Below are 24837 nucleotides of genomic sequence, written 5' to 3' on the forward strand. Positions count from 1 at the left end.
CTGTCCGGGGTGGGAGCGCACGGCACCGAGAACCGGGGGACTGCGCGGCGGGCGGCGGCAGCCGGAGCGGCTTTGCCCCGGGATGGTCGGTCCCAGCCCCTCGGGGTCCTCCGGTACCGGTGGGGGTTCGGGTCTGCAGGACGGACGGGGAGAAAGTTTAGGGAATGCAGCGGGGAGCAGCCCGGCTTCGGTGGGTCGGTTAACCGTGCGGGGTGCGGCCTGGGCTCTGTAACGATTTTTTTTTTTTTTTTTTTTTTGTAAATACGGTTAAAGGAGGAGGAGAGAGGAACGTTACCGGATTGTGAGCAAGGGGGAAAGGCGTCTTTGACTCAAACGGTGCTGGGGATGGCAGCTCCCGCACCCACGGCGGGCTGGTGGCTGTTGCTGAACCTGCCGTGATACAACTTTACTCTTGCTGCTTGTGCTCAAGCCTGGCGTTGTGCTTTGAGGAAAAGCCTGTTGCAGGATGGGATTTGTAAATGGCTCAAGGCCAAGGATTTGGTTAGCTGTGTTAGACTTTCTCATTTCCTACTCTTTCTCTGTGATTTCTCCTAAATATTGATGTAGATTTTCAGATCAGGCAAGCTCTTTACCTTGACTTGAGTATTTATCATGGTATTTTTTGGTCCCTGGGAGTAACTTTCTTCTGTCTGTTTTCCCCAGAAAACATGAAGGAGGTGAAGGAGCCGAGGCATCGCAAAGACAACAGGCGCCCAGACCAGGAGATTTACAAGCCTGGCCTCTCCAGACTGAGGAGCAAACTTGTGTCACCAAAGCAGGAGGCCTCGGAGAAGGAAAGGAGCAGAGCTGAGGAGAACAAGGAGGAGAGTGCTGGGGACAAGGACTCTGTGGGAGTGGGAGCTCCAGCTCTGGAGGACTGTGACAAAAGCGATGGCCCCAAGCAGAACGGTCCTTCACAGGAAAAGGAAGACACAGAGACCAAAGGCGGCCTGCAAAGCCAGGAAAACTCATCCAAGCAGCCCATCGCGGATGAGTGGTGTCCAAAGAGCCCCAGGAGAACCAAGAAGCCAGACCAACAGATCTACCAGCCTGGGAAACGCCTGCACTCTGCTGCTAAAGAACCCTCCCTGCAGTCGGCCAGCGAGGAGATCACCGGGAGGATGGAGCAGCTGAAGGTCGAGGGAGATGAGGAGGCTGAGAAAGGCACTGGAAAAGACAACAACAGGAAAATTAAATCGAGCAAGGAGGACAGAGAGGGGAGCCAGGCAGGGGAAGCAGTGAAAGCCTCCAGGGGGGATAAAGGGAGGCGAGCAGAGCGAGGTGACAGGGCGAGGAGGGCGGGGGATGAGGTGCTGCCGGGGAAGCTGGGCTCCACCAAGCGCTATTCCCGCACGGACAAGCGGCGCAGCCGGTACCGCACCTGCAGCACCAGCTCAGCTGGGAGCAGCAACAGCACGGACGGAGCCCTGCTCGTGGATGGGGTGGAGAGGAGGCAGGAGCGTGCCAGGGAAAGGATACGTCCTAGGAAGCAGCTGTCCGTGTCCTCCACAGACTCCCTGGACGATGAGAGGATTGATGAGGCTGAGGTGTACGTGTCCAGCAGGAATTCGGACAGGAGAAGGCATTCGGAGCAGAGCCGAGCTTCCAGGAGTGAGAGTGAATGGAGCAGCAATGGCAGGGAAGTCAAGGGACCCTTTCGAGTGACATTTGACAGCAGGACCATGAACAGGGACGTCAGCCTGGCAGATACAGATAAAAAAAAGTCCCTGAAGGCCTTGGAGGTTTCGGAGGCGAGGAGCCAGAGCAGGGAGCCCCAAGGGAGGGGCCGTGGGATTCTGTTCCTGCCTGCCAACACGGACCTCTCTGCCAGCTCCGTGGGTGTCCCTGAAGCCACTCACCCCGGGCCCAGGCTCCTGCTGGGCGGGGCTGGCAACAAAGGGCCCCGGAGCCGGGGCCGAGGTGGCACTGCCCGCCGCCTGTGGGACCCAAACAACCCGGACCAAAAACCCGCCCTGAAGAGCCAGACTGCTCAGCTTCACTTCCTAGACACGGATGATGAAGTGAGCCCCACCTCCTGGGGGGAAGCCCGCCAGGCCCAACCCTCCTACTATAAATTCCAAAACTCTGACAATCCCTATTATTACCCTCGTGCCTCCGGGCAAGGCCCCCAGTATCCCTACAGTGCATATTCCCTGCAGTATCCTATGGGTCCAACCAATGGGGTGTACCCAGGAGCCTATTACCCCGGGTACCCTGGCCAGGCAGGGCAGTACCTGTGTGGCCCACTGCCCCCTACTCCTCTGAGCCCCGAGATGGAGCAGCAGATGAGGAACATGCAGCAGCAGGAGCTCAGCAAACTCCTACGTGAGGCTGGGAACCAGGAGCAGCAGCTCAGCAACCTCCTGTCCAGAGACCGCATCAGCCCGGAGGGGCTGGAGAAGATGGCCCAGCTGAGGTTTGTGGGTGGGCTTAGAGGGGGGAGTGAGTCATTTCCAGGGTGAAATACAGGAGAAATGTGTCTCCTTGGGAATCTCAGTGCCTGGGAGATGTGGCACTGGGCTGCCAGTTTTTGATGTGCTGGGTCTGTTTGTTGTGTGCCAGCGGTGTGTGGGTGGTGGAGGGAAACTGTGGCTGAGGATGGATGTCACTTCCCTGGGCTGGGAGCTGAGCTGTGGCTTCTTGTGCTTGGTAAATGCCTTGCAGGGACACAGAGGAAGGAGCAGGACAAGCACCTGCTGAAGATTTTTGGTTCTTCTGGCTCTTGCTGGAGCTGATGTTTCTCAGTTCCATTGCTCTCAGTGTTTGTTGTCAGACTTCTGCTTTCTTACCTATCCTTAGTGTGTGCTCAGGCAGCATTTTGTGTGTTCCTGGTGCTGTCAGTGGCAGTGCCTTTCCAGTGCTGTGTAATTTTCCTCTCGAAGCCACTCAGCGTGGTGGCACTTCAGTGGGAGTAGCCTGGTGATGCCAGTCTGTCAGGAGAGAAGTAACACTGTTGCTCTGGGGGGTGGTTAATATGGCTGTAACAAGTTTCTACTTGGCATCCTTCACGTTTATTTGTGATCTCTGTGTCTGCAGGGCTTCTCTGGAGGCTGTTTTTCAGAGCTGACTGACAGCAAATCTAGCAATTGAGCTCATTTCAGGGCTTGTTCTGTGTTTTGGGCACTTGCTCTATAAACCACGGGGTGGAATATGTCTGTGATTGAAGCAACACTTGAGGTTTCATGTCTTCCTCAAGGAGCTGAGGTCTCCCAGAGCTGTTGTGTGGAGGGAGAGGGAACACTGGAGTGCTGCTGTGGCCTGTGGAAGCCCACCCTGCCCTGGGAACGTGGGCACAGTTGACCCTGTCCTTGCTGGCAGTGCCCCTGGTGTCCTGCCTGTGTCTAAGTGGACACAGTCCCAGCTGTGTGGGGACTCTTACGTGGCATCCATCTATGGAAATGTCCAGTTCCTTTGGTGTTTGTGCTGTCCAGGTGTGTGTGCAGGGTTTGGGGACTGTGTGGGGTCAGGCAGCCCATCCTGGCTCTGTGCTTTGTGCAGGAACCCACCAGCATTTTTCTCTTATCCTGTCAGGCTCTTCCAGGCATTGCCATCTGGCTTCACTCCAGACTTTACCATCCACACTCTCCTACTATTTCTGTAGGACTTGAAAGATTATAAGAATAAGGCAGGAACAGCTGAGGATCCCCTTTACCACTAACTTGCCCCACATGTTTCAGTGCTGTTCCTAGCCTGCAGCTATTTTATTAAATTTGGGGGAGGAATTCTGCTGCAGCATCCAGGTAGGGCTGTAGGCAGCTGGGAGAGGGAATGTGATTTCTGGGACTCTGAGGCTTTATTTCCATTGTTCCCAACTCGTTCATTTTTGGGGAAGCAGAGTCTGTGTCTCTGCTGTGTATTTTGGTTGGATGGAAGAGGGGTGGGAATCATTTTAATGGCAAGATCTCTGTTGCTCTGTGGTTCTTTGTGTTCTGGTTCCTGGCCCACATCTTGTGCTCAGAAGGAGCAGAGCCTTGTGTGTGTTCTCTGTGTTGGATCAGGAGTCACTTGTGCCTTGCTCCTTGCCAAGCCTTGGTCCATTCTGAGTCACCTGTACAAGGGAGATGCTCCTTTTGGATTTGCCCTCTTGGAGCAGGAAAGGTGTTAGATTGCAGCAGCTCCCCTTCCCTGGGGGATGTGTGTGGAAGCCCTGAGTGCTGCTGGCAGCTGGATGTGAGCAGCAGGTGGTTCAGCACGTGTTCCCTGTGTTCCTGGGCAGTTGCTGTTGCATTGACCCCTCCCTGACTGTGTCTTGCTGTAGGGTGGAGATGCTGCAGCTCTATGAACGGTGCATCCTCATGGATATTGAGTTCTCTGACACCCAGAATGTGGACCAGTTGCTGTGGAAAAATGCTTTTTATCAGGTGATTGAGAAATTCCGGCAGCTCCTCAAGGACCCTCAGGGGGAAAACGCCCAAGAAATTAGGAACAAACTGCTTTTGCTTCTAGATGAGGTAAGAAGAGAGAAACATCCCCAGATTCTACTAACCTTTGGGTGGGATTGACTGGTTTTTAGAAAGGGATGGTGTAATGAGGCAACTGGTCATCTTGATCTTATTTATGTCATCCTTATGCAAAGAGGATGCTCAGACACGTTATGGGGTAGGTGTAGGTTATTATGGGGTAGGTGTAGGTCGAGGTAGACATGTGTTACAATTTAAACCAATTTGTTTTGGTGTGTTTGTGTTAATTAGATATTGATTTAAGCTAAAATGAAAGGAATGCCCTGAAGTGAAGCTAAACAGAAGCATTCCTGGAGGTGTTTGTGGCAACTTTACCAAATTTGCTTGGAAGTCATTCTATAAAACTGCAGCTCAGTTTAGTCTTTGTACCAGGTAGGCTGACAGACCTGAGAAGGTGTGTTTAAAATAATTAGGGTGAGAAGAGAAACTGCTGGAGGCCTTTAGTCCACCCTCCTCCTCAAAGCAGGACTCGTTAAACACTAAATCCAGTCAGTCCTGACTTTGTGTAGCTCAGTCTTAAAAACCTCTGAGGCTGGAGTTCCCCCAACCTCCTTGTTGTGTTTGAAGAGGAGCAGCCCAAACCTCGAGGAGATGGAGCTCCTTTCTTGCATGTGGCAAGGCTGATGTGGTGATTTTGTGTTTGTCATTAGAAAGGTCATAACATCCACGTGTGTGTGTGTTTTGCAGGGCTCTTCTTTTTTTGACAGCCTCCTCCAGAAGCTGCAGGTCTCCTACCAGTTCAAGCTGGAGGACTACATGGATGGGATGGCCATCCGCAGTAAACCTCTCAGGAAAATGGTAGGTTGGCTTCCTCCTGGAGACTTCTCATCCTGGTAATCCTGTGCAAGGTGCTGCACTCAGTTTTATGAGGGCAGGCAGCTGTACTCCAAACAGATCCAGTTTGTTTGCAGGGAATCTTTCTCAGCTGCTGGAGAACTCTGCACTCTGGTGTAGTAACATTTCTAAGCTTCCTTTGCAAAGAACTTGTTTTGTACCAGCTCTGTGACCAAAGCTAATAAAGCAAAGAGGTGTCCAAAGGCACCCTGACCTTTCCTGAGGTATTGAACATGGTTTTTCCTGGCTGTGGAATCCAGAATAATGAGGGAAAGCTGGCAATTGTGCTGCCTTCCTGACGTGTTGCCCTGAGCTGTGAGTGCAGGTGCAGGGACAGCTGGAAAAGGATATTTTAGTCCAGCTCCATTCCCACAGAGATGTGTTTATCCAACAGCTGTCCTCAAATTGGTCATGGACTGAACAAGTCCCTTCTGGAGAGAGGTGGGATGTTGTGTCAGAGAGGAGGTGTTTTGGGGATTGGCTTGCCCCTACAAATGCTGAACCGGTGCAATGGAACCTTGTCATTTCATCCTGCTGCCCTTTTGTGAGACCTCCAGTGTGTCACTGACCTCCTGCTGGCTCTGTACAGCCCCTGTGGGCTCACTGGGTCTGCAGGTGAGTCAGGGCTGTGTCCCAGGTGCTCCATGGCTGCTCCTTTGCAGGTGAAGTACGCCCTGATCAGTGCCCAGAGGTGCATGATCTGCCAGGGGGACATTTGCCGCTACAGGGAGCAGGCCAACGACACGGCGAACTACGGCAAGGCCCGCAGGTGAGCACTCAGCTGCTGTGTCCTTCCAGCACAGCTTTGCCTCTGGATACCAGGGGTGGATGTAATTTCATCCCTGAACTTGCCACTAGCCAAGGAAGTCTTCCTTTTTAAAGTCTTTCCACTCCTCTGTTGTGTCACAGTCCTGTAAAGCTGAAGGGTGTAGCTGGGTTTTGCTGTTCCAGAGAGCAAGCTGCCAGATGCAGTCATCCTCCATCTAGAAGTGGACGTGGTGGAAATTGTCCTGTGCTGATCCTGCAGTAGGGAGGGAGGGTTTAGAACACTGAGCCTGGCAGATTTGCTCTTGTGTTTTCTGGTGGCTTTTGTATCCATATGCTCTCACTCCATCAGAACTTAGCAGCACTGGTTGCCCCCTGCTCATCTGTGGGGTGAGCCAGGGGTGTTTCCTTCTGCAGCCTTCTCTTGCCCAGTGCTCCATCCCTCCCCAGGATGGGCACAGCTCACTGTCTGTGCTCACTCCTGCAGGCAGAGGGCACTTGTGGGAAGGGCCAGTTCCCTGCAGAAATGCCAATTCCAAGGGGAGTTCTGCACCCTTAAGGACAAGGAAGGCAGCCTGATGTCCTTTCAGTGACCTTTTCTCTCTGTTTTTTCCTTCCCCAGCTGGTACCTGAAGGCTCAGCAAATTGCTCCCAAAAACGGCCGCCCGTACAACCAGCTGGCACTTCTGGCCATCTACACGGTAAGATGCTCCTCAGGAAAGGATGTGCAGGCACAGGGGGAGCCTCTGGGATGGCTGGGAGATTCCATCTGGTGGAGAAAGGCATTGTTTAGGGCAGTGCTCAGATGGTTTGGGTTTTTTCCTAAGAGAAAAAAAAGGCTGATGGCAGGATGTGCTGTGTGGATTCCAGCTGCTGTGGCTTCATGCAGCTTTGTCAGATACACGCTACTCCCTCAGGGATTTTGGGGACTGTTTTGTGGGCTGTTGAGAGTGTAATTGTTTTAAGTTGAAAACACAGCTCACTTTTTGCATGAGATTTTTGTGCTCAGAGCCATCTGTTTGGTGTCTTATCACTGAACCTGTGGGCACTGGTCTGAGCAACATCCACACATGATTTCCCTGGGTTTCAGTTGTGCTGGCTACTCCAGCCATGCAGGAAAACTGACTTTGGGGAACATGTGGCAGCAGATAATGGAAGCATCATGCTGGGGCTCAGAGGCTGGCAGGGATCTGCCAGTTCCCAACACTGGAAGATACTGGTTTAAAGTAGAGCAGTTCAAAAGCACCTTTCCTTCCTGGCTGGGAAGGACCTTTCTCACTGTGTCTGTCTGTCCCAGGCAGTACTGAGGGAGGGAGAAAGGGAAACACATGAGAACACTGGGGCTTTGAATGCCCCAGAAGGAGTGGCAGCTCTGAGCCACTTGTTTTTGTTTTGTTGTGTTTTTTGCAGAGGAGGAAGCTGGATGCTGTGTACTACTACATGCGCAGCCTGGCTGCCAGCAACCCCATCCTCACTGCCAAGGAGAGCCTCATGAGTCTGTTTGAGGAGACAAAACGCAAGGTGAGTCTTGGAGCTGGGCTGTGGGGTGCTGCACCTGCCTGTGCTGCAGAGCATGGAGAGAATGGTGGCTTTTGGACTTGGAGCCACTCCTTACCTACTTTTAAGAAATTTCATGAGCGAGGCAGCCTTCAGAATGATGGTTTTGGGGTGGTTTGGGCAGCTGAATCTCTTTTTCTGGGTCACAATCTGATGTAGCTGAGCTCAGCAAGGGCTGTCGGTTGCTGTGGTTTGCAGCATGGCCTTGGCATGCAATCATTGCTTTATTCCACAGGTGCCCCACATCTGTGGGGATGGATAAGGGAGGCTGCAATGTCTTTGTGCCCCAGGGAGTCACCCCCAAATACAGCACATGGGCTGCCACACACTCCTGGGAGTGGATACAGCTTTTCTTGTCCTGGGGTAGCTGGAGTTGAAAACTGCTCACTTGCACTGTTCTGCAGAGTCAGAACCAAATTCTGTATGTGTCCATGAGTTACCATTGTTATGAAGCAGGGGAAAGGGCTGATTTTTCCATGAATATGAAATGATACACTTCCCCTGACCCTCGATCCCTGGGTGATCTGAATGTGTCCTGTGTGCCCAGTCCGAGCAGATGGAGCAGAGGAAACACCAGGTGCTGGATGTGAGCCCCAACCGCCGGGGCAAGGGCAAGAAATCCACCCTGCGACAAGTGGGAGATGATGCCACCAGGCTGGAGATCTGGATCCATCCCTCCCACCCCCGCTCCTGCCAGGGCCACGAGTCCAGCCGGGATTCTGAGCAGGACAACGGGCTTGGGAACCTCAGCCCCAGCGACGTGAGTACTGCAGGAGGCGGCGTTGGCTTCGGTCTCATGTGTTTGGAATGCAGTGGAATGACACTGGATCTGTTTTGCTTTCCTGTTGCTAAATTTTCCAGTGTTTTGGCTTTCCCTGTGGGAGCTGTGCCTGGGTCAGGCTGGGGAGCTGGTGACCTCGTGCCTCTCGTGTTTAAGGCATGTTGTTACCATCCCTTTCTTGGCAGCGCGTGCTGGCGTGGCTGATGTGGAACAGGAGAGGCACAAACAGAAGATGCTGTAAAATGCTTCTGCTCTGAGGGCTCTGACTTGGGTGAGGTTCCCGGTGGGAAATGAGGCCAGGTGCTGGAGACCAGGGTTAAAAGTGACCCTGGCAGTTCTGAGGCTTGTTCTGGAAGTGTGTCACTTGTTCCATTGCCAGATGATCACTGAGAATGTGAAAACTGCTTTCAATTTCCAGTGTAGGTGTTACATTTGCATAACTTGCTCTGCTGAGAGGCCAGAGCAGCACCTTTCTTTTGCAAGAATCAAAAATATAATTAAGTGATGGTGTCTCCTGTGAGCCTGTCCAGCTGTACCTTGCAGGAGGAGCACGGGTGAGCTCTGTTTGTCTGGCCCAGGAATGCGGGCAGAGGCAGTGGTGGTTGGGAGCTCATCCTCCAGGAATCTTTGCACTGCTCTGGCACATTTGACTTGCAAGAGAACTTGCCAGGGAGCTCTGGGCTGCCTGTCCTAAAATGGCTGTTAAGGATGGGAGTTTAGGAGAACTGGGAAAAGCTTCCCTGTACACTGTGGGGCCCAAAGCTTCTCAGATTTGTGCTTTTGTAACAAGTTTGTGACTTCAGCTGGGTGGAACTGGGGTGAAGTCTTGGGGCTTTGAAAGATAAGCTCTGGCACGTTGCTGCAGCATTTTTCAAATGTTCCTGCTGTTGGTTATTTTCCCTCTCCTCAGCTTTTCTTCTGGGGACTTTTGCTTCCTCAGCATCACTGAAAGGAATGTGCCAAGCTTTAGCTTCTCCATCAATCACAGATGAAGCTGCTTGGCACGAGATGCAGTCAGTGTTTTTGGGGCACTGGTGGGGGTTTCTCTTTTGCAGTGCTGTCACAGGAGGCAGAGTAGCAGCTGGCAAAGTGGGAGGCAGGGATGTGTTTGTAGTGCAGCACTTTGTGCTGGAGCTTCCCCTTGCTCTGTTCAGTGGGGTCTGTGCTCTCTGAAGTGCAGCTTGCTGGCACTGCCTGTACACACTGTCTGATATTTACCATTAGTCTTGATTTGTTTCTGTTTGAAACATTGGCTCCTGAAAAGGAGGAGCTTTCTGATCATGGAGAAGCCACACCATCAGAAATAGAATGGCAAAAGTGAGCTGAGGGCCTGGGTTTGGGCACTGTTGGTTTTGGCAGCCAAGGTATTTATTCTCAAGCTGCCTTTGCCTACTGTGGGGCAGCACTAGAGTTGGCACAACTGCTTATGGGGCCATATCACCCAAAATAACCACGTAGAAAGGAAACCTTAAATCTGTGTCGCTGCCAAAGCTCCCGAGCTGTGAAGCCGTGGGCTGGATGAATTCAGCAGCTCTTGGGGAAGCTCTGGACTCCTTCCTCATCGAAGGTGTAGCCTCTTAGCCTGCTCGTCACACCATCCCCGGGTGTTTTGGAGCTGCTTGGCTGGAGAGGAGCCGAGCAGCCCCGAGTTGCCACTGTGTGGCAGTGTTTGGCCTTGGAAGGGCCCTGCGTGCCGGGACAGGAGCAGGAGCAGCCCTGGTGCTGGCAGCACCTCTGCCCCACATCCCCGGCCGGCAGGAAGGGAACAGCTCTGCTCCCAGGGGACGTGTGCCAGCGTTTGTGTGTCATTTTGGGGAAATGAGGCTAAATATGTCATTGCCTGCCCAGTCCCTTCCTTGCCAGCTGCAGCCCTTGAAAAGGCAGAGGCAGGCTGTTCTGTGCTGGCCCTGATAGCTGTGCTCTGCAGGTAGCAGAGGCATCAGCCTCGTGGCAGCTGTTTCTGGGCCAGAGAAGGGGATTTTGCAGGGCAGAATGGGTAAGTTCAGGTGCCAGCAAGTAGAGATATAACAGCTCTGGATGCATTCTGGGCAGGGTGTGGGAGAGAGGCTGCTTGCACCCTTCAGCCAGAGGCTGTTCTTTCAAACCCAGCCACAGGTGGTTTGACTGAGGATGCTGGCTGTTCTACAGGTGGCAAGAAATCGATTAGGGTTGTTTTCTGTTCTCAGTAGTCACTGTCTTCACTGTGCAGGTGGTGAGGTGCCAGTCCTGTGATGTGACACACTTTGCAGGGAGGTGCTGCACGATTGCTCTCCCAGGACCTGCTGGTGTGTGTGCTGTCCTTGTCAGCACATGCTTACGCATCTCTGCTCAGGACTCACTTCACTCTCCCTTACGCAATTCTATACAAAGACCCAAAAATTGCTTTATTTCAGGGTCAGGAGCCCACAGGCTGGAGTCAGTAATGTGGTGTGGTAAGAGTGAAAAGGCCAGCTCAAACCACAGCCATTTCTGGGATGAGGGAAGCGTGTGGGGCTGGCAGTTTGCCTTGCACTGTGCTTTTAGGTAGAGGCTTGGCAGAGCTGCCTGTTTCACAGTTTGCTCCATCCCCTTTTCTAGGAAGATGCAGAACTGGAGGAACACACCACCTGTGCACACCAAGGGGTGTAAATCTGTGTTTGGCCCCTTCCCCCGTCTCTGGATTGGCACTGCTGGCACACAGGACAAGGGATGGTTTCAGAGTGAGCTGAGGAGGTGTTTGAGTTGCAGCCTGGCTGTTTGTGCTCAGGTGCTGAGGGTTTTGGCTGTTTTGGCCACAGCCTTTTGGGGTTTCGTTCTGTGAACAGCTGCTCTCTGTGGTCTCTTGTACGTTTCTGGGTGTGCAGGGGCAGGAGGGCCCAGGCTGACCCTTTACCTGGCAATATCTGGTCACTTCATGTGCAATTCCAATGAGAAATGCTAAAAAAGGAGGCTGAGCAAGTGAGCAGTTATTGGTGAGCTGAAGAGCTGAACCTCTGCCATTTCTTCTCTGCCACTGGTTTCATTTGCCATGGCTCTATATACATCTTAAATCTGATAGTACCATAAGCAGTTTGCTCTGCAGGCTGTGAATTGGTAAAGTAAACAGGGCAAACGGGCTGTCAGTCTCTTGAGAAAGTGCTAATATTACACTGAGTTTGAGATTTTAATCACTCCTGTCAGGAAATGCTGAGTTAAGGTTCTCACAATTGCTGCTGCCTGCTGCCTGTGCTCTGCAGTAGACACTTCCTTGTGTTACACACAGCGTGCAGGCACTAATAAAGATTGCTGCAGCTAAGATTAGGGAAGAGAGGTTTTCCCTTGGCAAGCCAGTAATTGAATAATACTTCTCTCCAGATGGCTGAATACTTCATCATCATTAAAGAATTAAGTCTCTTAGCCTCTTTGTGAGAGGTCAGTCCTGTAGAGCCATCAAAAGTTTGGTAGGGCCACCAGAAAAGCTCTTGGGAAAGCAAAGGCCAGAGTCAAGATCTGCTGTCACAGCCCTGTGCATCAGCTGCAGGAACATTCCCATTTTCCTCCAGCTGGTCAGGGATAGAGGTTTTGGATTTGCCTGGTGCTGGGTGCCCCTGGAGTAACAGCCCCTTTGCAGTGTCAGAGAAATCGGGGTGGAATCATTAGCTCTGGAACTCAGAGAAGGTTTTGACTTCCATTTCTTTACCCAGACTTTCTTCTCAGCAGCAGGGAGTGTGGAACACTGCACCAGGGCTTCCATGAGTGAGCAGTAAATACCACCATGAGGCAATTTTGGGAATGCATGTGCAGGAGCTGGGGGCTGCCCAAGCTGCTTCCTCAACAGAGACCTTGTGTCCTTAAAGGGTCCCTGTCCCAGCCAGCTCCTGCATGTTTCACATCCCTTTTTCCTCGGTGGTGTTTGTTGTTCCTGCTCTGTGCACTTGTTCCTCTGGCTCCTTCTCCTGCCTGGTTTCAGTCCATGCAGTTTTTCATCTGGTGGAGCTTGGGCTTTGCTTCTGGAGGCATTGGGCAGCAGCCACTTGGGTGACTGGGCTGGCTCCTTCTCCTGCCTGGTTTCAATCCTTGCAGTTTTTCATCTGGTGGAGCTTGGGCTTTGCTTCTGGAGGCATAAAAACTCATTTTAGTCTGGTAGCACTTGTGGTGGGGGTTTCTTGGCCATTCTGCTCTGTCGCCTGGACCAGTCACACACAGGAGCAGAAATGACCCAAGTTCAGAGCTGGGGTTTCCTGGATGTCACTGCCTCTGCTCCCTGGGAGTGTCTGGTTTGTTCAGAGGCTGTTGTGGTGTGAGCTGGGTGTCTCTGAGCATGGCCAAACTTTGCTCATGCAAATATGCCCCACAGACACCCCTGTTTCTGAGAGCTTCCCCCTCCACTCTCAGCTCTTCCCCTCACCTTGTTACTCTGTTCCATTTCACATGGCTAGAGGTAAGTGACAGGCAGAAGTGGAAATGATGTATTGCTGTAATGATGGTTGTTCTTCCATACAGATGCACAGAGAAGGGGCTGCTTGGGGAACTCATTATTTTTGGTGCATCCCTGCCAGGCTGGTGGGAGCATTTCTCCTCACTGCCAGCATGGTTGGGTGGTTTCACTCAGGACAGGGAAAGATTGATCTTTTCTTTGCAGACTCCTATAAATAATCTTTGCTGGATGAAGTGCAGGGCTCCTACAGGGCTCTCTCATTTGATCCTTCCATGGTGTCAGGTGGGCAAAGCCCTCAGAATGCTCCATTTTGGGATCTTGTGATCTGGAAGATGAGCCCAGGCAGCTGGGGCTGTGCCTGTGGCTTAGATGGGCAGGGTGAAAACACAGACTTGCTGCCTTCCCCCCACTGCTGGGGCGTGGCTCCCCAAAAAGGTAACCGTGCAGGCTGCACATGATGCATGCTGACTTTTGCATGCTTTTAGTTTTGTTTTTTTTTTAACCCAAAACGAGATGCTGGTGCAGAGAGTGGAGGGAATGGGACCCAGTAGCCCAGCAGTGCCTGCACACCCCCTGTGTGCTGCTGCTGGAGCTGTTCCCACAGCAGTTAAACATCTGAGCCCCACCAGAGCCGTGGTGCAGGTGTGTCCCCAAAGGGAGGGAGTGTCCCCTGGGGTTTTTCTGTGGAAGGAGCCAGTGAAATACACACAAGCTCTCAGGGTGCCAGTGCCTTGTCACAGGAGGGTGGCTTGTGTCAGGAAGTTTGTCCCCTCTATGGTTAGATGCTCTCTAGTATTGAAGTGAGTGATGCTGTCTGAGGTGTGCTGTGTTCTGGGCTGTCCTTGCTGTCAGAGGATGGCAGGCTGCCCCCAGCCTGCTCCTGACCCACACCTCTGCAGAGCTGCCAGCCCCTGCTGAGCCTCCCCTGCTGCACAACAAGAAGCAGAGATGCTCTCTGGGGTGGGAATGCCAGACACCAACACTCATCTGAGGACTGCCTTCCTTTATTTCTGGCCTTTGTCCACCACCCACATGAGAGAACAGCAAGAGCTGTTGCATCCTTCGTCTTTGTGCCCAAAGTGAGACTTGAGAGGGAGAAGTGTGGAGTTCCCTCTGTCCTGCCCTCATTTTCCTCACCCCCACAGGCTTGCAGGAAGCTGTTGGGTTTGGTTAGTCATTCATGGAGGTCAGAACTAGGTCTGGGGTTTTTTTTTTCCCTTTGTGTTTAGGAAACAGTTTACAAACTGTTTTGAGCACGGGGGAGCTGGTGGCGTGTGAAAGAGGCTTGTCAGCCTCTTTACTGCTGGACTTGCATTAATTCTCTGCCCTGCCTCCTTTTCTGTAATCTCTTGGTTGGCAGCATGAGTATTTCTGAGTGCTTTCCCCTGCCTGTAACCCCTCTGCCTCCTGATATGACCTCAGCCACCAAACCACCTTGGGGCTTTATTTTTACTCAAGCCGTTTTGTTTCGCGTGATGAGGTTGCTTTCTTTCCCTCAGCAGTGAGAAGAGTTCTCTGCAGAGGAAGTAAAAGAGTGCCAGGCTGCAGTTGAAACTGGTTAAACACCAAAACCACACTCCTGGTCTCACTGGGTTTGAGACGTGACACTCAGCCATGCAGTTCAGCCCTGGCTTTCTTTGCCTGCCAGTTGTGCACCATCCCTGCTTGCACTTCGTTTTTTTTTTAATAAATTGTGTTTTCACTTCAAATTGCTGATAAAAACCTTCTCAGCTTCAATTCCTGTGTTAGCAATCCAACCAGAAAATGCTGTTTCCACTCTGCCTGGGCTTGTGATGTTCTGTGGATGCTCAGTGCTGCTCCACCAGAGCCCAATCCAGCCTGTGCACTCATGTCATGTAGAACCCAAATGATCCTTTCCAGCACAACTTGACCTTTTGTCACTACCCAGAAAGTGAAGACTGAGCTATTTGTAACAGTTTCCAGAAGTTTGTGTTGATAATTTCCCCCCCTCTTCTTGTTTTTAGTTGGTGGTTTTATTTAACTGTGAAGAACAAGGCAGGGACTAATGTTGCCCGAATGGGAAAGAGCCTGGCACGTTCTCCTTCTGGCATCTGGTGCTAATGTGTGTGGTGGATCAGAGGTGGGAGCACTACAAGGACATCAGTGAGCTGTGCCTTGTGAGGGACTCTGCTCTGTCCCTGTGCTCAAAGAGGCTGCGGCGAGGGGAGAGAGGCTTCATGTTCCAACAAGCTTCTCATACCCCAAAACCAAGTACAATCATCCAGAAACCGCCTTTCCCTGTCAGTCACTCTTTCCTCATTTCCTCTCCTGCTGGTGCTGATCAGGCAGGGATTTGTGTGTAACCAAACCCCTCCTGCTGCTGCACACGAGGCCTGTCTCAGAGCACTGGGTTTGATGATCCTGGTGCTGCACAGTAGTATTGGGAGGGAGAGTTTGCACTTGAGGTGAGAATGCTGCCAGAATTGGCAGTGCTGGTAAAGGAAGTGAAATGTCTTAATAGCAGGATTGGGAGATTTTCCAGAGCAGGGTGAAGGCTGTAGACACAGATTTCTCTTGAGATTTTTTTTGTTGTTAGCCTAACCTTGATCTTTGTCTGAAGTTGGCCCAGGCCAACATTTCCTGCTGTCTGTTGTAGACTTTTTGAGATTGGCACCTCGTAACCCACAGCCAAACCTCTTAATTCTGCCATGGGGAATGTTTATTCCTCTTCAGTGTTGAATGAACCATTTCCAGACAGGCTTCTCTCCACTGTGAGGTGGGTACTAGGAAAGAAACTTCCTTCCGGAGGATCAGGGAGTGGAACCTGCTGCAGTCTGTGTCATTTCCTCTGTCCTTGGCTCTACTCTTCCTCCCCAGCAGATTTCACTGCTGCATAATTCCAAGTGGAGAGGGAGATGCAGCAGGGTGGACAGCTACCTGTGGGAGCAGCCTGGCTGGGAGCAGCTCCTGTTGTCCCGGGTGGGGAGCGAGGCTGGAAGAGTGGGGATGTGGAGGTTGCGTGAGATCATGCTGTCATCCTTCTGGAAGGCTCTGCCTCTGCTCAGCCTGTTGGCCAAATGTCTCTTCTCTTGGCCCAGCTCCATGCTAAGCCTTTCAGGGTTCGATCTCTTCAGTCTTCACCCTTAATTTCTCACATTATCTCCCTCCTTTGTGCTTTAACCCCACGGATAATCTACTCTGGAGTAGTGAAGGAGGCTGACAGCGCCCTGAGCTGCCTTAGCAGCTGATCTCTTACGGCCAGAATTCATCACACATTTCTCTGTGTCAGTTTTCTGTCACAAAAAGGTGACTGCTGTTTATTCCTGGCAAACAGTGAGTGTTTGAGTATTAGCTGCTTTTGGTTGGGGCTGCTTTAGTGCACGTGTGGCCTCCCCCTTACCTGCTGGACACAGAAAGCTCTGCCTGGGCTTTCAGTGCTTAACCAGATGCAGCCTTGAAGTGCTGAGCTTGTATCCTAAACGACCTGCAGCACCAGAGCCAATTTGTGAAAAGTTTTGTGTCAAAAGTGAACTTGATATCTCAGCTGAGGACTCTCTGGCGTGTTTGCATAGATTCAGGGAGTTTATGGTCAGCAGGGACCATTAGATCATCTAGTCTGATCTCCTGTATATCACAGGTCCTTAAATTTCACCCTGCTACTCCTGTATGAAGCCAAATAACTTGTGTTTGGCTAAAGCAGTACTTCCAGAAAGACATCCAGCCTTGAGAATCCACCCTTTTCCTGGGGAGTTCATTCCAGTGATAATTGCACTGGTTTTGAGATGCTTTTGCCTTATTTACAGAATGAATGTTCCCAGTTTGTTCCTATGCTTTGCTCTTCTGCAAGTGCAAAGAGCCCTTAAGTACCATGGAGGCACTTTACACCCAGCAATCCAATCGCCTCCCAGTCTTATTTTGATAACACTGAACAGATTGAGCTGTTGAAATTTTTCACTGCAAGGCATCAGTTCTAGCCTTTGAATCACTTTTATGGCTGTTTTTTTGGATCCTTACCAATTTTTCAGCATCCTTTTAAAAATAAGGGCACTAGAGCTGGGTGCAGTATTTCAGTGTCATCCCCCACAGTGCTGTATTTAGATGTGAATGTGCTGCCCAGTCCCTGCTCTGCTTGCACATCCAAGGGATGTGTTTAATCCTTTTTGCTGGACATTGCATTGGGAATTCAGCCATTGTGGTCCCTGAAGGCTTTGTGGAGAAGCTGCCTTGGGCACGATCTCCTGGAGACTTCATTTTCCATGTGGTGCCAGATGAATAACATGACATTTGATGCTGGAAACCCCCAGATTTTGAAGCTGTTATAATAAACCCTGTGTGAATGTTCTGTAGCCATCGTTACTTACTGCTCCAAAAGGGCAGTTTGACAGCAGAATTTCCTTTTGTTGATTAAAAATGTTGCTAGTGAGTCTCTACCATCCTCTTTCCATCCAGTTCAGTGAGGGTCCCTGAAGTTCTCTCTTTAAGAGGTTACTGCATCAGTTTATTCGTTTAATGATAATATTTTTTCAAGAATGTTGCATATTACTAATTCATGGAAACCAAATTTAGATACAAGCTTGGTTGAAAAGGAAGTAACACACATATAAATATTCTATTTGACCTGCTTTCACAGAGTTGAGAGTTCTGCTAGTAAATTAGTTACTAAATTATGTAGAATTTATTTAGAAGTCAGATACTTGTTCTGGAGCCAGTGAAGTTACCATAGCTTGATCTTTACGTTACTAAAGCAGATAATTTTCTTCCTTAACATTTTTCCTTTCACCTTCTCCCTGCTGGGATGAAGGAAGAACTCAAAAGCTCACTGCTTTTGCCAGGGAGCTTCTTAAATTCCTCTTTTTCTCTTGCTGGGTTGATGGCTTGTAACTCTTACGGCCATGAGATGTGTCCTGGAGCTGCTGCACTGCAAAAGACCAGGGAACTGCAGGAGTGTCTCAGTGTCTCTTTACCTGTAAATTAATTTTTTGTATGCCTCAAGGCCATGATGCATCAGGGTTCCCTCTCTCTTCCATGTCACAGCAAATTGGATTTTATATTTGTGCTGTGTCTGATGTTAAGTAGCAGGATTTTCACTGGAATTGCTTTTACTGCTACAGAAATGAATCCATTTGAGGGCAGGACATTGCTCTGCTAAGCAGAAACCTGCACCAAACACGTGGCATGAAGCAGCCAAGGCAAGCCCTGTATCCATTTGTGGTTGCAGGTGGTATATGAAGAGAAGTGATTATGGTAATTAGCCCAGCTGGAATTTGCCCACAGCTCTGTGGGTACCTTGTAAACACTGCAAAAATGCCAGACAATTTTAACAGCCCTTTTGTCTCATCTCCTTTATGTAGGTAGCCATTTGCACAAAACCCTTTCCACCAGCACTTGGGTGGGGTTGCACCTGTAGCAGTAAAAATTCCTCCTGCTATCCTGCCAGTCGAGCCCACTGCAGCATTCTGGGATTTTCAGGAATCTCTGTATCAGTGTTGGACTGAGTACTCTGAGAGAGCTGCCTGTGGAAAAACAGGAATAATCTTAATGTGGTATATCTAACCCTTGAGCTGGGTGTGAGAATATGGCACGTTTTGAGTGCCTGGATGTTATTTCACACAGTTCCCAGCAAGGAAGCTGTGCCTGGAAAAGCCTGACTGCCCAAGAAACCCTGAAAATATTTGGGATGAGTGTGGTACGTGTTTTGGAGCAGAGCTGTGTGGCTCTGTGGTCTGTATCCCAACCCCTTGTCACTGAGGAGACCCTCAGACTCAGGAGAACATCCTGCTGTGCTCCAGGCCCTTCCACTCCAGTGGAGACAGCACATTTGTTACAGGCAGTTTTGCATCTGGTCTCTTGATTAATGGACTTGTCTCTTGCAGCCTATTTTGACTCTGACACCGCTTTCTGCTCCACAGATGCTTTGCTGATGTTGAAGAAAGTTTGCCTCGCTTGATAAAGACCAGATCCTGGAATTTACTTCCAAACCTGAAGTAACAATTTTTAACTTGAAACGCTTTTTCCCCAGGAGTCACTTCTCCAGAATCTTTCCCTTATTTGGTGCCTCCTTCCCAGCTGGGGCTGATGCTCAGGTGCCAAAGCTCTGTGCACTCCTTGCCCGGAGACAAACGGGTTCCAGTGCAGCAGCGCCGCTTCCCAGCCCTGGTCATGGCACTCCATTCCTGTGCCCTGCTGTGGCATTTCCAGCATTGCTCTGCTGGGGTGGGGGACAGCATTTTTCAGTGCAGGAGCTGGAGGTTAAATGTTGCTTTCTTCTCTGCTGGCTGGACACAAGGCAGACCTTTCCTGAAGCTGCCCGAGCAGTTCTGTGTTGCTGTCAGGCCATGCTCCCCGTGGCCTCGAGGAGATTTGAGCTGGCTGTTCAGCCCTGTTGCTATCTCTGCTCTTTTAGCTGCTCCACAAGAAGTTGTTAGTCACTGTTGATTCCTTCCATGGCAACAAATCCAGTTGGGTTGGCGGCGAGGTGTGTGAATGCTCCCCAAGCAGCACTGGGCCGCTTCCTCTGGTGAGGTTGCCTCTTCCCAGGTGGATTTAGTCTGTCTGCACATGCTGACTCATGACAGCTGAAACAGCTGTTTTCAGCTTCAGGCACTACTGTGTGCAGGGACCCCTTCTTCTTCTTGACAGCTGGTTTGTTTTTGTAACTAATGCCTTCACTATATGCTCATAACTTCCATATTGGTGATGCCCGCTTTTCAGCTGGAAGGGCCAAAATCCAGTTTTTGACATAGTTTTGTTGTTGTATAAGCTTTTCTTGATGGGCTTTTCCCAAGTGAGCAACTGGGATGATCCAAATTTGGTTTTCTATGCCAAGGAACAGTGTTGCCCACAAAGGGCAGCAGTGTCAGTATGCTGGGAGTCCTGGTCTGGCATCCTGATATTGGCACGAGGACCATTTTTGGGAAATCTTTGGAGGGGGCTGCTTTTGGGCTGCGCAGTCAGTGAGAAGTTGTTGTGGGTCTCATGATAGCACTGTCAGGTTAGTGAGCATGCTGACAATGCTTTTGGGAATGTTCCTCTCCACCATGTGAATGCAGAGCAGCAGGTTACAGAACTTCCTCCTCTGTGCCAGGCCACTCATGGAGGTCCCTGTTTCCTCTCCCCGTGAGAAGCTGAGTGTGATGGGAGGAGCTGGGAGGGCTCCCAGAGGCTGAGGGACAGGTGAGTCAGTAGAGAAACAGTCATCCAGAGAAAAGCCCAGTCAAAGCAGCCCCATGGCCTCTGCATGAACCTGAAGATGAAAGGTCCAAAGTTGAGTGATGAGCTCGTCAAAACCTCGAGGCTGTGAGAGAAAAAGTGGTGAAAAAAAGCGTGAGGTGCCTGCTTGAGATGCCACAGTGCTAGGGCACACAGGGCTCTGCCTGGGCTTGCTGGGGTTGTGATTTAAGCTGGCAAGAGGCACGAAACATGCTTCATTCCTGGAGGCAGGTATCACATTTCCTAAAAACAATTACAAGGAAGCACATATCTCTGTCCCAGTTCTGTGCTGGATGCTGGGGAGTGTGACTGGTTAGTCCTTGGGATTGCGAGTGAAAAGGCTGAGTGTGAAACTTGCTGTGAGAAAATGGGGGTGAAGCCAGTGTCCTGACAAGCCCTCCTGGAGATGGGTGTCTGTGGATACACTCTGGGCATGTCCCTGCTGGGTGTCACTTTCCATTCAAGGCGGGGAATTTTGGTTTTCCCCCGCTGCCAGTAAAGTGTGGGGATTGCAGAGCACTGATGGGGCCGTGGGTGAATGTGGGCTTTGGAGGAAAATTTCTGCCTCATTTTCTTCCTTCCCCCACCTGCAGCCTGCCCATGAGTGTTGCTATCCAGTAGAGATGGGTCAGCCCAGGAGCTCCTTCTCTTTTCCATATTCCCCTCAAAGGATGCAGAGCATGGACCCCCTCTTCCAGCTCTTGCACAGGGTCTTGCTGTGGGGCAGAGCATTCCCCACCACCCCTCCAAGGCTCTTGCACTGAGCTGAGGGCTGTGATTCCTTAGATTCCTTATGCTGTGTCTGTGATTCCAGCCTGATCTGGTCACAAACCAGCTTTTTTGCTTCCACAAGCTGTTGCAAAACCAAAAAACGACCTGTTAAAGGCTTCAAGCTCTCAATTACCATAGTGTCCTAAGGTGAAGAATCAGCTATATCCAGACTTCACTGGCAGAATGAATAAGGGCTTTGCTGTGCTGTCCCAGTATTCCCCAGTCTCTTCTGGGTTCCATCTGCAGAGTTAATAAAATGGTGGCAAATCAAGTTGAGTTCTAGTGGAAAGGGCTCTTTAGGGCAGCAGTAAAATAGTGAGTAAGCAAGAACCCTTTGCTGCAGGGGCCAGTTTAATTGGTCTGGCTTGTTTTATGAGACAGGTTTTATGTCTAAACTCGCACATGGCCCAGGAGCAGCTCTGCAGCAGGGCATCATTCTCCTGCATGGATCCTCCGGGAACGCAGCCGGGTTAATTGCACCTCACTGAAGGTTCAGAGCAGCTGGCATCAGTCATGCCTTGAGCCCAGGGGCTCAGCAAACGGGGCTGGGAGGTGGCACCAGAGCTAGGATGCCAGTGACAATTGTCCCCTGCAGCCTGGCCTGGCAGAGAGCTCGGGAGGCACTGGTCAGTGCCTGCCCTGCGTTCTCTGGCATGTGCCCAGCTCTTGGCTGGGCAGTGCCACAGCCCTGCCAGGTGATCTTATCCTCCCCCTGTGAGGGGAGGTGGGGGAGTTGAGGCTGTAAAAGCCCTGGGTGGATTGGAGCAGCGTGGTGGTGCTCTGGGTCGCTCCTGGTCAGCGTCTCCCTCGCAGCACTCGGGGCCTGGCTTTTCTCAGCGCGCTGAGGCTGTGCAGGCACAGGCGAGAGAGGAAAACCTCCTGCTCTGGGGAAGGTAAAAGTGAGGCCAGTCCACTCCTGCTGTGACACAGCCACCCCCAGGGCCAGGCTGAGGGAGTGCTTACCCACCCACAGCCGTCCTCAGAGCCGTGCAGATAAGGAGTGGGAAAGCCCAGAGCTGTGCTGAGCGAGCAGAGGTGGCCTGGAGCAGTAGTTAGTAATTATTCAAGTCAGGTTTTGGAGTCAGGGGACCAAAGCTGGGCAGGAAGCTGCCTTCACACCATGTGCTATCAGCCAGCTCCCCTGTGTCCCCTTAGCTCCATGTCCATAGAATCATGGAATGGTTTGGGTAGGAAGAGACCTTAAAGGCCATCTTGTTCCAACCCCCCTGCCATGGGCAGGGACAGCTTGCACTACAGCAGATTGCTCAGAACCCCACCCAACCTGGCCTGGAACACTTCCAAGAATGGGGCATCACAGCTTCTCTGGGCAGTTCAGTAGCTGTTGAAAATGCAGGGTCTCAGAGGCTCTGTTGGCACATCTGAACACTGTCTGTAGCACCAGATAAATGAGGGGGTGCAGCATCACCCCAATCCTCCCTGGCTTCTGGAAGCTGCTTCTGGCAGGGCACAAACAAGTGTGGGTGCTGCTGCTGAGCTCTCTGTGCTGGCTGCTCTGCAGAAAAGTGCTGGGGAGGACATTCTGCTCCCTCTCTGCCTTGCCCACCTGCTGCTCTGCCTCTGACACAGTTGGGAGCACAGAACAGGCTGCTGCTGGTGCTTGTGAGGTTGTTTTTCCATCGGTGGGAATGCTAGTGGGGAATGCTGCCTTTGGAGACTCCTTTTCCAGAACCCCTTAGGCTGTGCTAAGTTTTGAGTTGATGAGACAGCGGGGGGGAGAGCTTTACCTATCAGTGCCTGGGGTGCAGGAATCAGCTTTGGGTTGCTGGAGTGCAGATGTGGGGTTTGGAGTGCCCAGGGTGTGGGTTTGGGGCTCCCGGGGTGCAGCAGCCCTGTGCAGGATCACAGGACCCGGCAGAGGGTGCTGTGTCTCCACCGCCTCTCCCAGCTCCGCTTCCAGCTCCAGCTGTTTGGCACTTGCCTCTGCCTCTGTGCATGATGTTTGTAAGAGTTTGGGCATGTCCATTTGGTTCCCATCTCCAGTGCCACCCCCAGCATCCAGGCCAGGTTCTTCTGTCACTGGGGACATTCTTAATTCACAGGAAATAGGAGAGAGTTTAATTGTTTTCTCCTCTCTCTCTTTTTTTTTTCCCTTTTTTTTTTTTCCCATGCAGCTGAACAAAAGGTTCATCCTCAGTTTTCTCCATGCCCATGGGAAGCTGTTTACCAGGATTGGGTAAGTGTGCAGGATGTTTATTTTATTTTCCTACATTACAAGTCTTTTTGGAATTTAATATTGTTAGCAACTAAGCTGTGTTTGGAGCTGAGGGCACAGGGTGTGAATTCTTGCAGGCCTGGCCTCCTGGTTCTTATTCTCCTTACCCGCCCTCCACCCCACACTGGCTGGAGCTTGGGCTTTTCCTTTCCCCCACCTCAAAGCCCATTCCTGCCATGCCCCAGGACCCTCTGGCATAAGCTGAGCTCAGATGGCTCATGCACACAGGAGGGGACTAGAGGCTGTTTTCTCTTCTCCCATCACCTAACTGTGCTCCCTCCACTTGAATTTCTGGGTTTAACCCCCTCTCTTCCATTGCCCTCACCCAGTACAAAGATGGCTCCTGGGGGTCTCAGTGGCTGTTGCCTGTGAGGATCACAAAGCTTTCGATGCAGATCCATGTGCTGGCTGAAAGCTGCCATCCAGAGCATGGCAAAACAAACCTTGCCCTTCATCTCCTCACTGCCATTTTGGTGAAAGCCCCATAGCTGAGAGCTGCCCTGGCTGTGGGAACTGGTTTGTACAAAGTGCCCTTGGCAGTGGCTGTCAGAAATGGGTTTCAAGTAATTGAACAGCTCCCCTTGAAGCAAAGCAAGCCTGATCCCAGCCTGGGCTGAGATCCCAGCCGAGGGGACACCCTTGTGACCCTGAGGGCAGAGCTCAGCCTCGCAGCTGATGGGCTTCCCATGGAGCTGCCTCTGCTCCAGGTCCGGACTGGCCCTCGCTGTGTGGGAGCAGCTGCTGAGGAGAGACCCCATGTGGGTCTCTGCTTGAGCCTGCCAGGAGCTCGGAAGCAACCAGAGTCTCCTGAGCTCTCTTGCTCCTTCATTCTCTTGTGGAACTGCTGGCTGCAGGTCACAGGGCTGAGAGGCCTTTTCCAGGCCGTGTGGGTGCAAAGTGACAGCCTGTCCCTGCTGGGAGCAGCTCAGATCCTGCCACACAGCAGCACTCAGCACTTGCTGTCTCCAGTGCTTACAGGGGTGACCACTCAGCAGGGGCACTTTGGACCCTTCACAAAAAACAGGGGAGCAGGGGCTGGTGATTTGCTGGAGATCCAAGTGCTGACCTCTCCTGATCCACAAGGCGCTGATTATCCACTCACGGGCCTCCAGGCTGGCCTGCAGCGAGGAGGCACAGCTGGCTGTCCTGCCTGCAGGAAAAGAGGAGGAGAGCTGCCAGAGCCAGGGAAGGTTCGGGAAGTGCAGGGTCTGTGCTGGAGGGCAGAGCATCCGGGGAGCTGCTGGTCCCCGGCGCTGTGGGGCCGCGCTCGCGGTCGAGCTCCGGTTGAACGGATGCCAGCAGGGGATTAATGGGGATGTAGCAGAGATCAGTTGCACATTTGGCTCCTGAGGCTTTTGTGAAATTAAGATGCAGCGTTTCAGGCAGTTGCTTCCCAGGACAGTCATTTAGAAAACCCAAGTATGTTTAATGGTACAATATGCCCTGAAGTACTTAGAAGGGAACTAGAAAGTAATACCATGACACAGGAAGAGAAAATCGTCCAGCCCTGCTAAACAGCTTCCGTGCTTAAAATAGGTAAAAGGTGAGGAATAGCCAAGTCCTTTTTGGGCAGGATCTCTGGTGATTTATCTGGAAAAAGTATGGAAAAGATGATGTTGTCCTAATTGGACTCTTGCTCCTAAAACCACAGGTAAGCAATTTATTAAAAGCTTCCGCTCGGCTCCTGACCTGCTGGTTCTGAGCTCAGTGGGGTTACTGCATGCTGTTCCAGATGTGCTGTGGTATCAAAGCACAGGTGGTGGAGCTAAGGAAGCCCTCACTCCTTTTTGTTGTTATTCCTTGGCAATAATCTTCATCTCCTCAGTAACAACCCATCCTGCAAAGGGCTCCTCCATCCCCAGAGTGCCGT

The 24837-nt window shown here is 51.5% G+C and overlaps 1 protein-coding gene across 5 annotated transcripts in view; it reads left to right on the forward strand.

Annotated features, from left to right (window-relative positions):
• SMG6 (SMG6 nonsense mediated mRNA decay factor) overlaps positions 1 to 24837 on the forward strand; it is a 105199-nt gene that overhangs the window by 271 nt on the left and 80091 nt on the right. For 4 of the 5 annotated variants that reach the window (XM_041423140.1, XM_041423141.1, XM_041423138.1 and 1 more), the window contains exons 2-9: positions 664 to 2416; positions 4259 to 4451; positions 5148 to 5258; positions 5957 to 6063; positions 6682 to 6760; positions 7470 to 7580; positions 8164 to 8376; positions 22867 to 22928. In XM_041423140.1, the coding sequence (XP_041279074.1) occupies positions 664 to 2416; positions 4259 to 4451; positions 5148 to 5258; positions 5957 to 6063; positions 6682 to 6760; positions 7470 to 7580; positions 8164 to 8376; positions 22867 to 22928 (2629 nt within the window). Of the gene's footprint in view, positions 1 to 273; positions 302 to 663; positions 2417 to 4258; positions 4452 to 5147; positions 5259 to 5956; positions 6064 to 6681; positions 6761 to 7469; positions 7581 to 8163; positions 8377 to 22866; positions 22929 to 24837 lie in introns of all 5 variants that reach the window. The other variant, XM_041423142.1, reaches the window with a different exon arrangement.

The sequence above is a fragment of the Onychostruthus taczanowskii genome, unplaced genomic scaffold, assembly GCF_017590055.1.
Source record: "Onychostruthus taczanowskii isolate IOZ18803 unplaced genomic scaffold, ASM1759005v1 scaffold75, whole genome shotgun sequence".
Taxonomy (NCBI): domain Eukaryota; kingdom Metazoa; phylum Chordata; class Aves; order Passeriformes; family Passeridae; genus Onychostruthus; species Onychostruthus taczanowskii.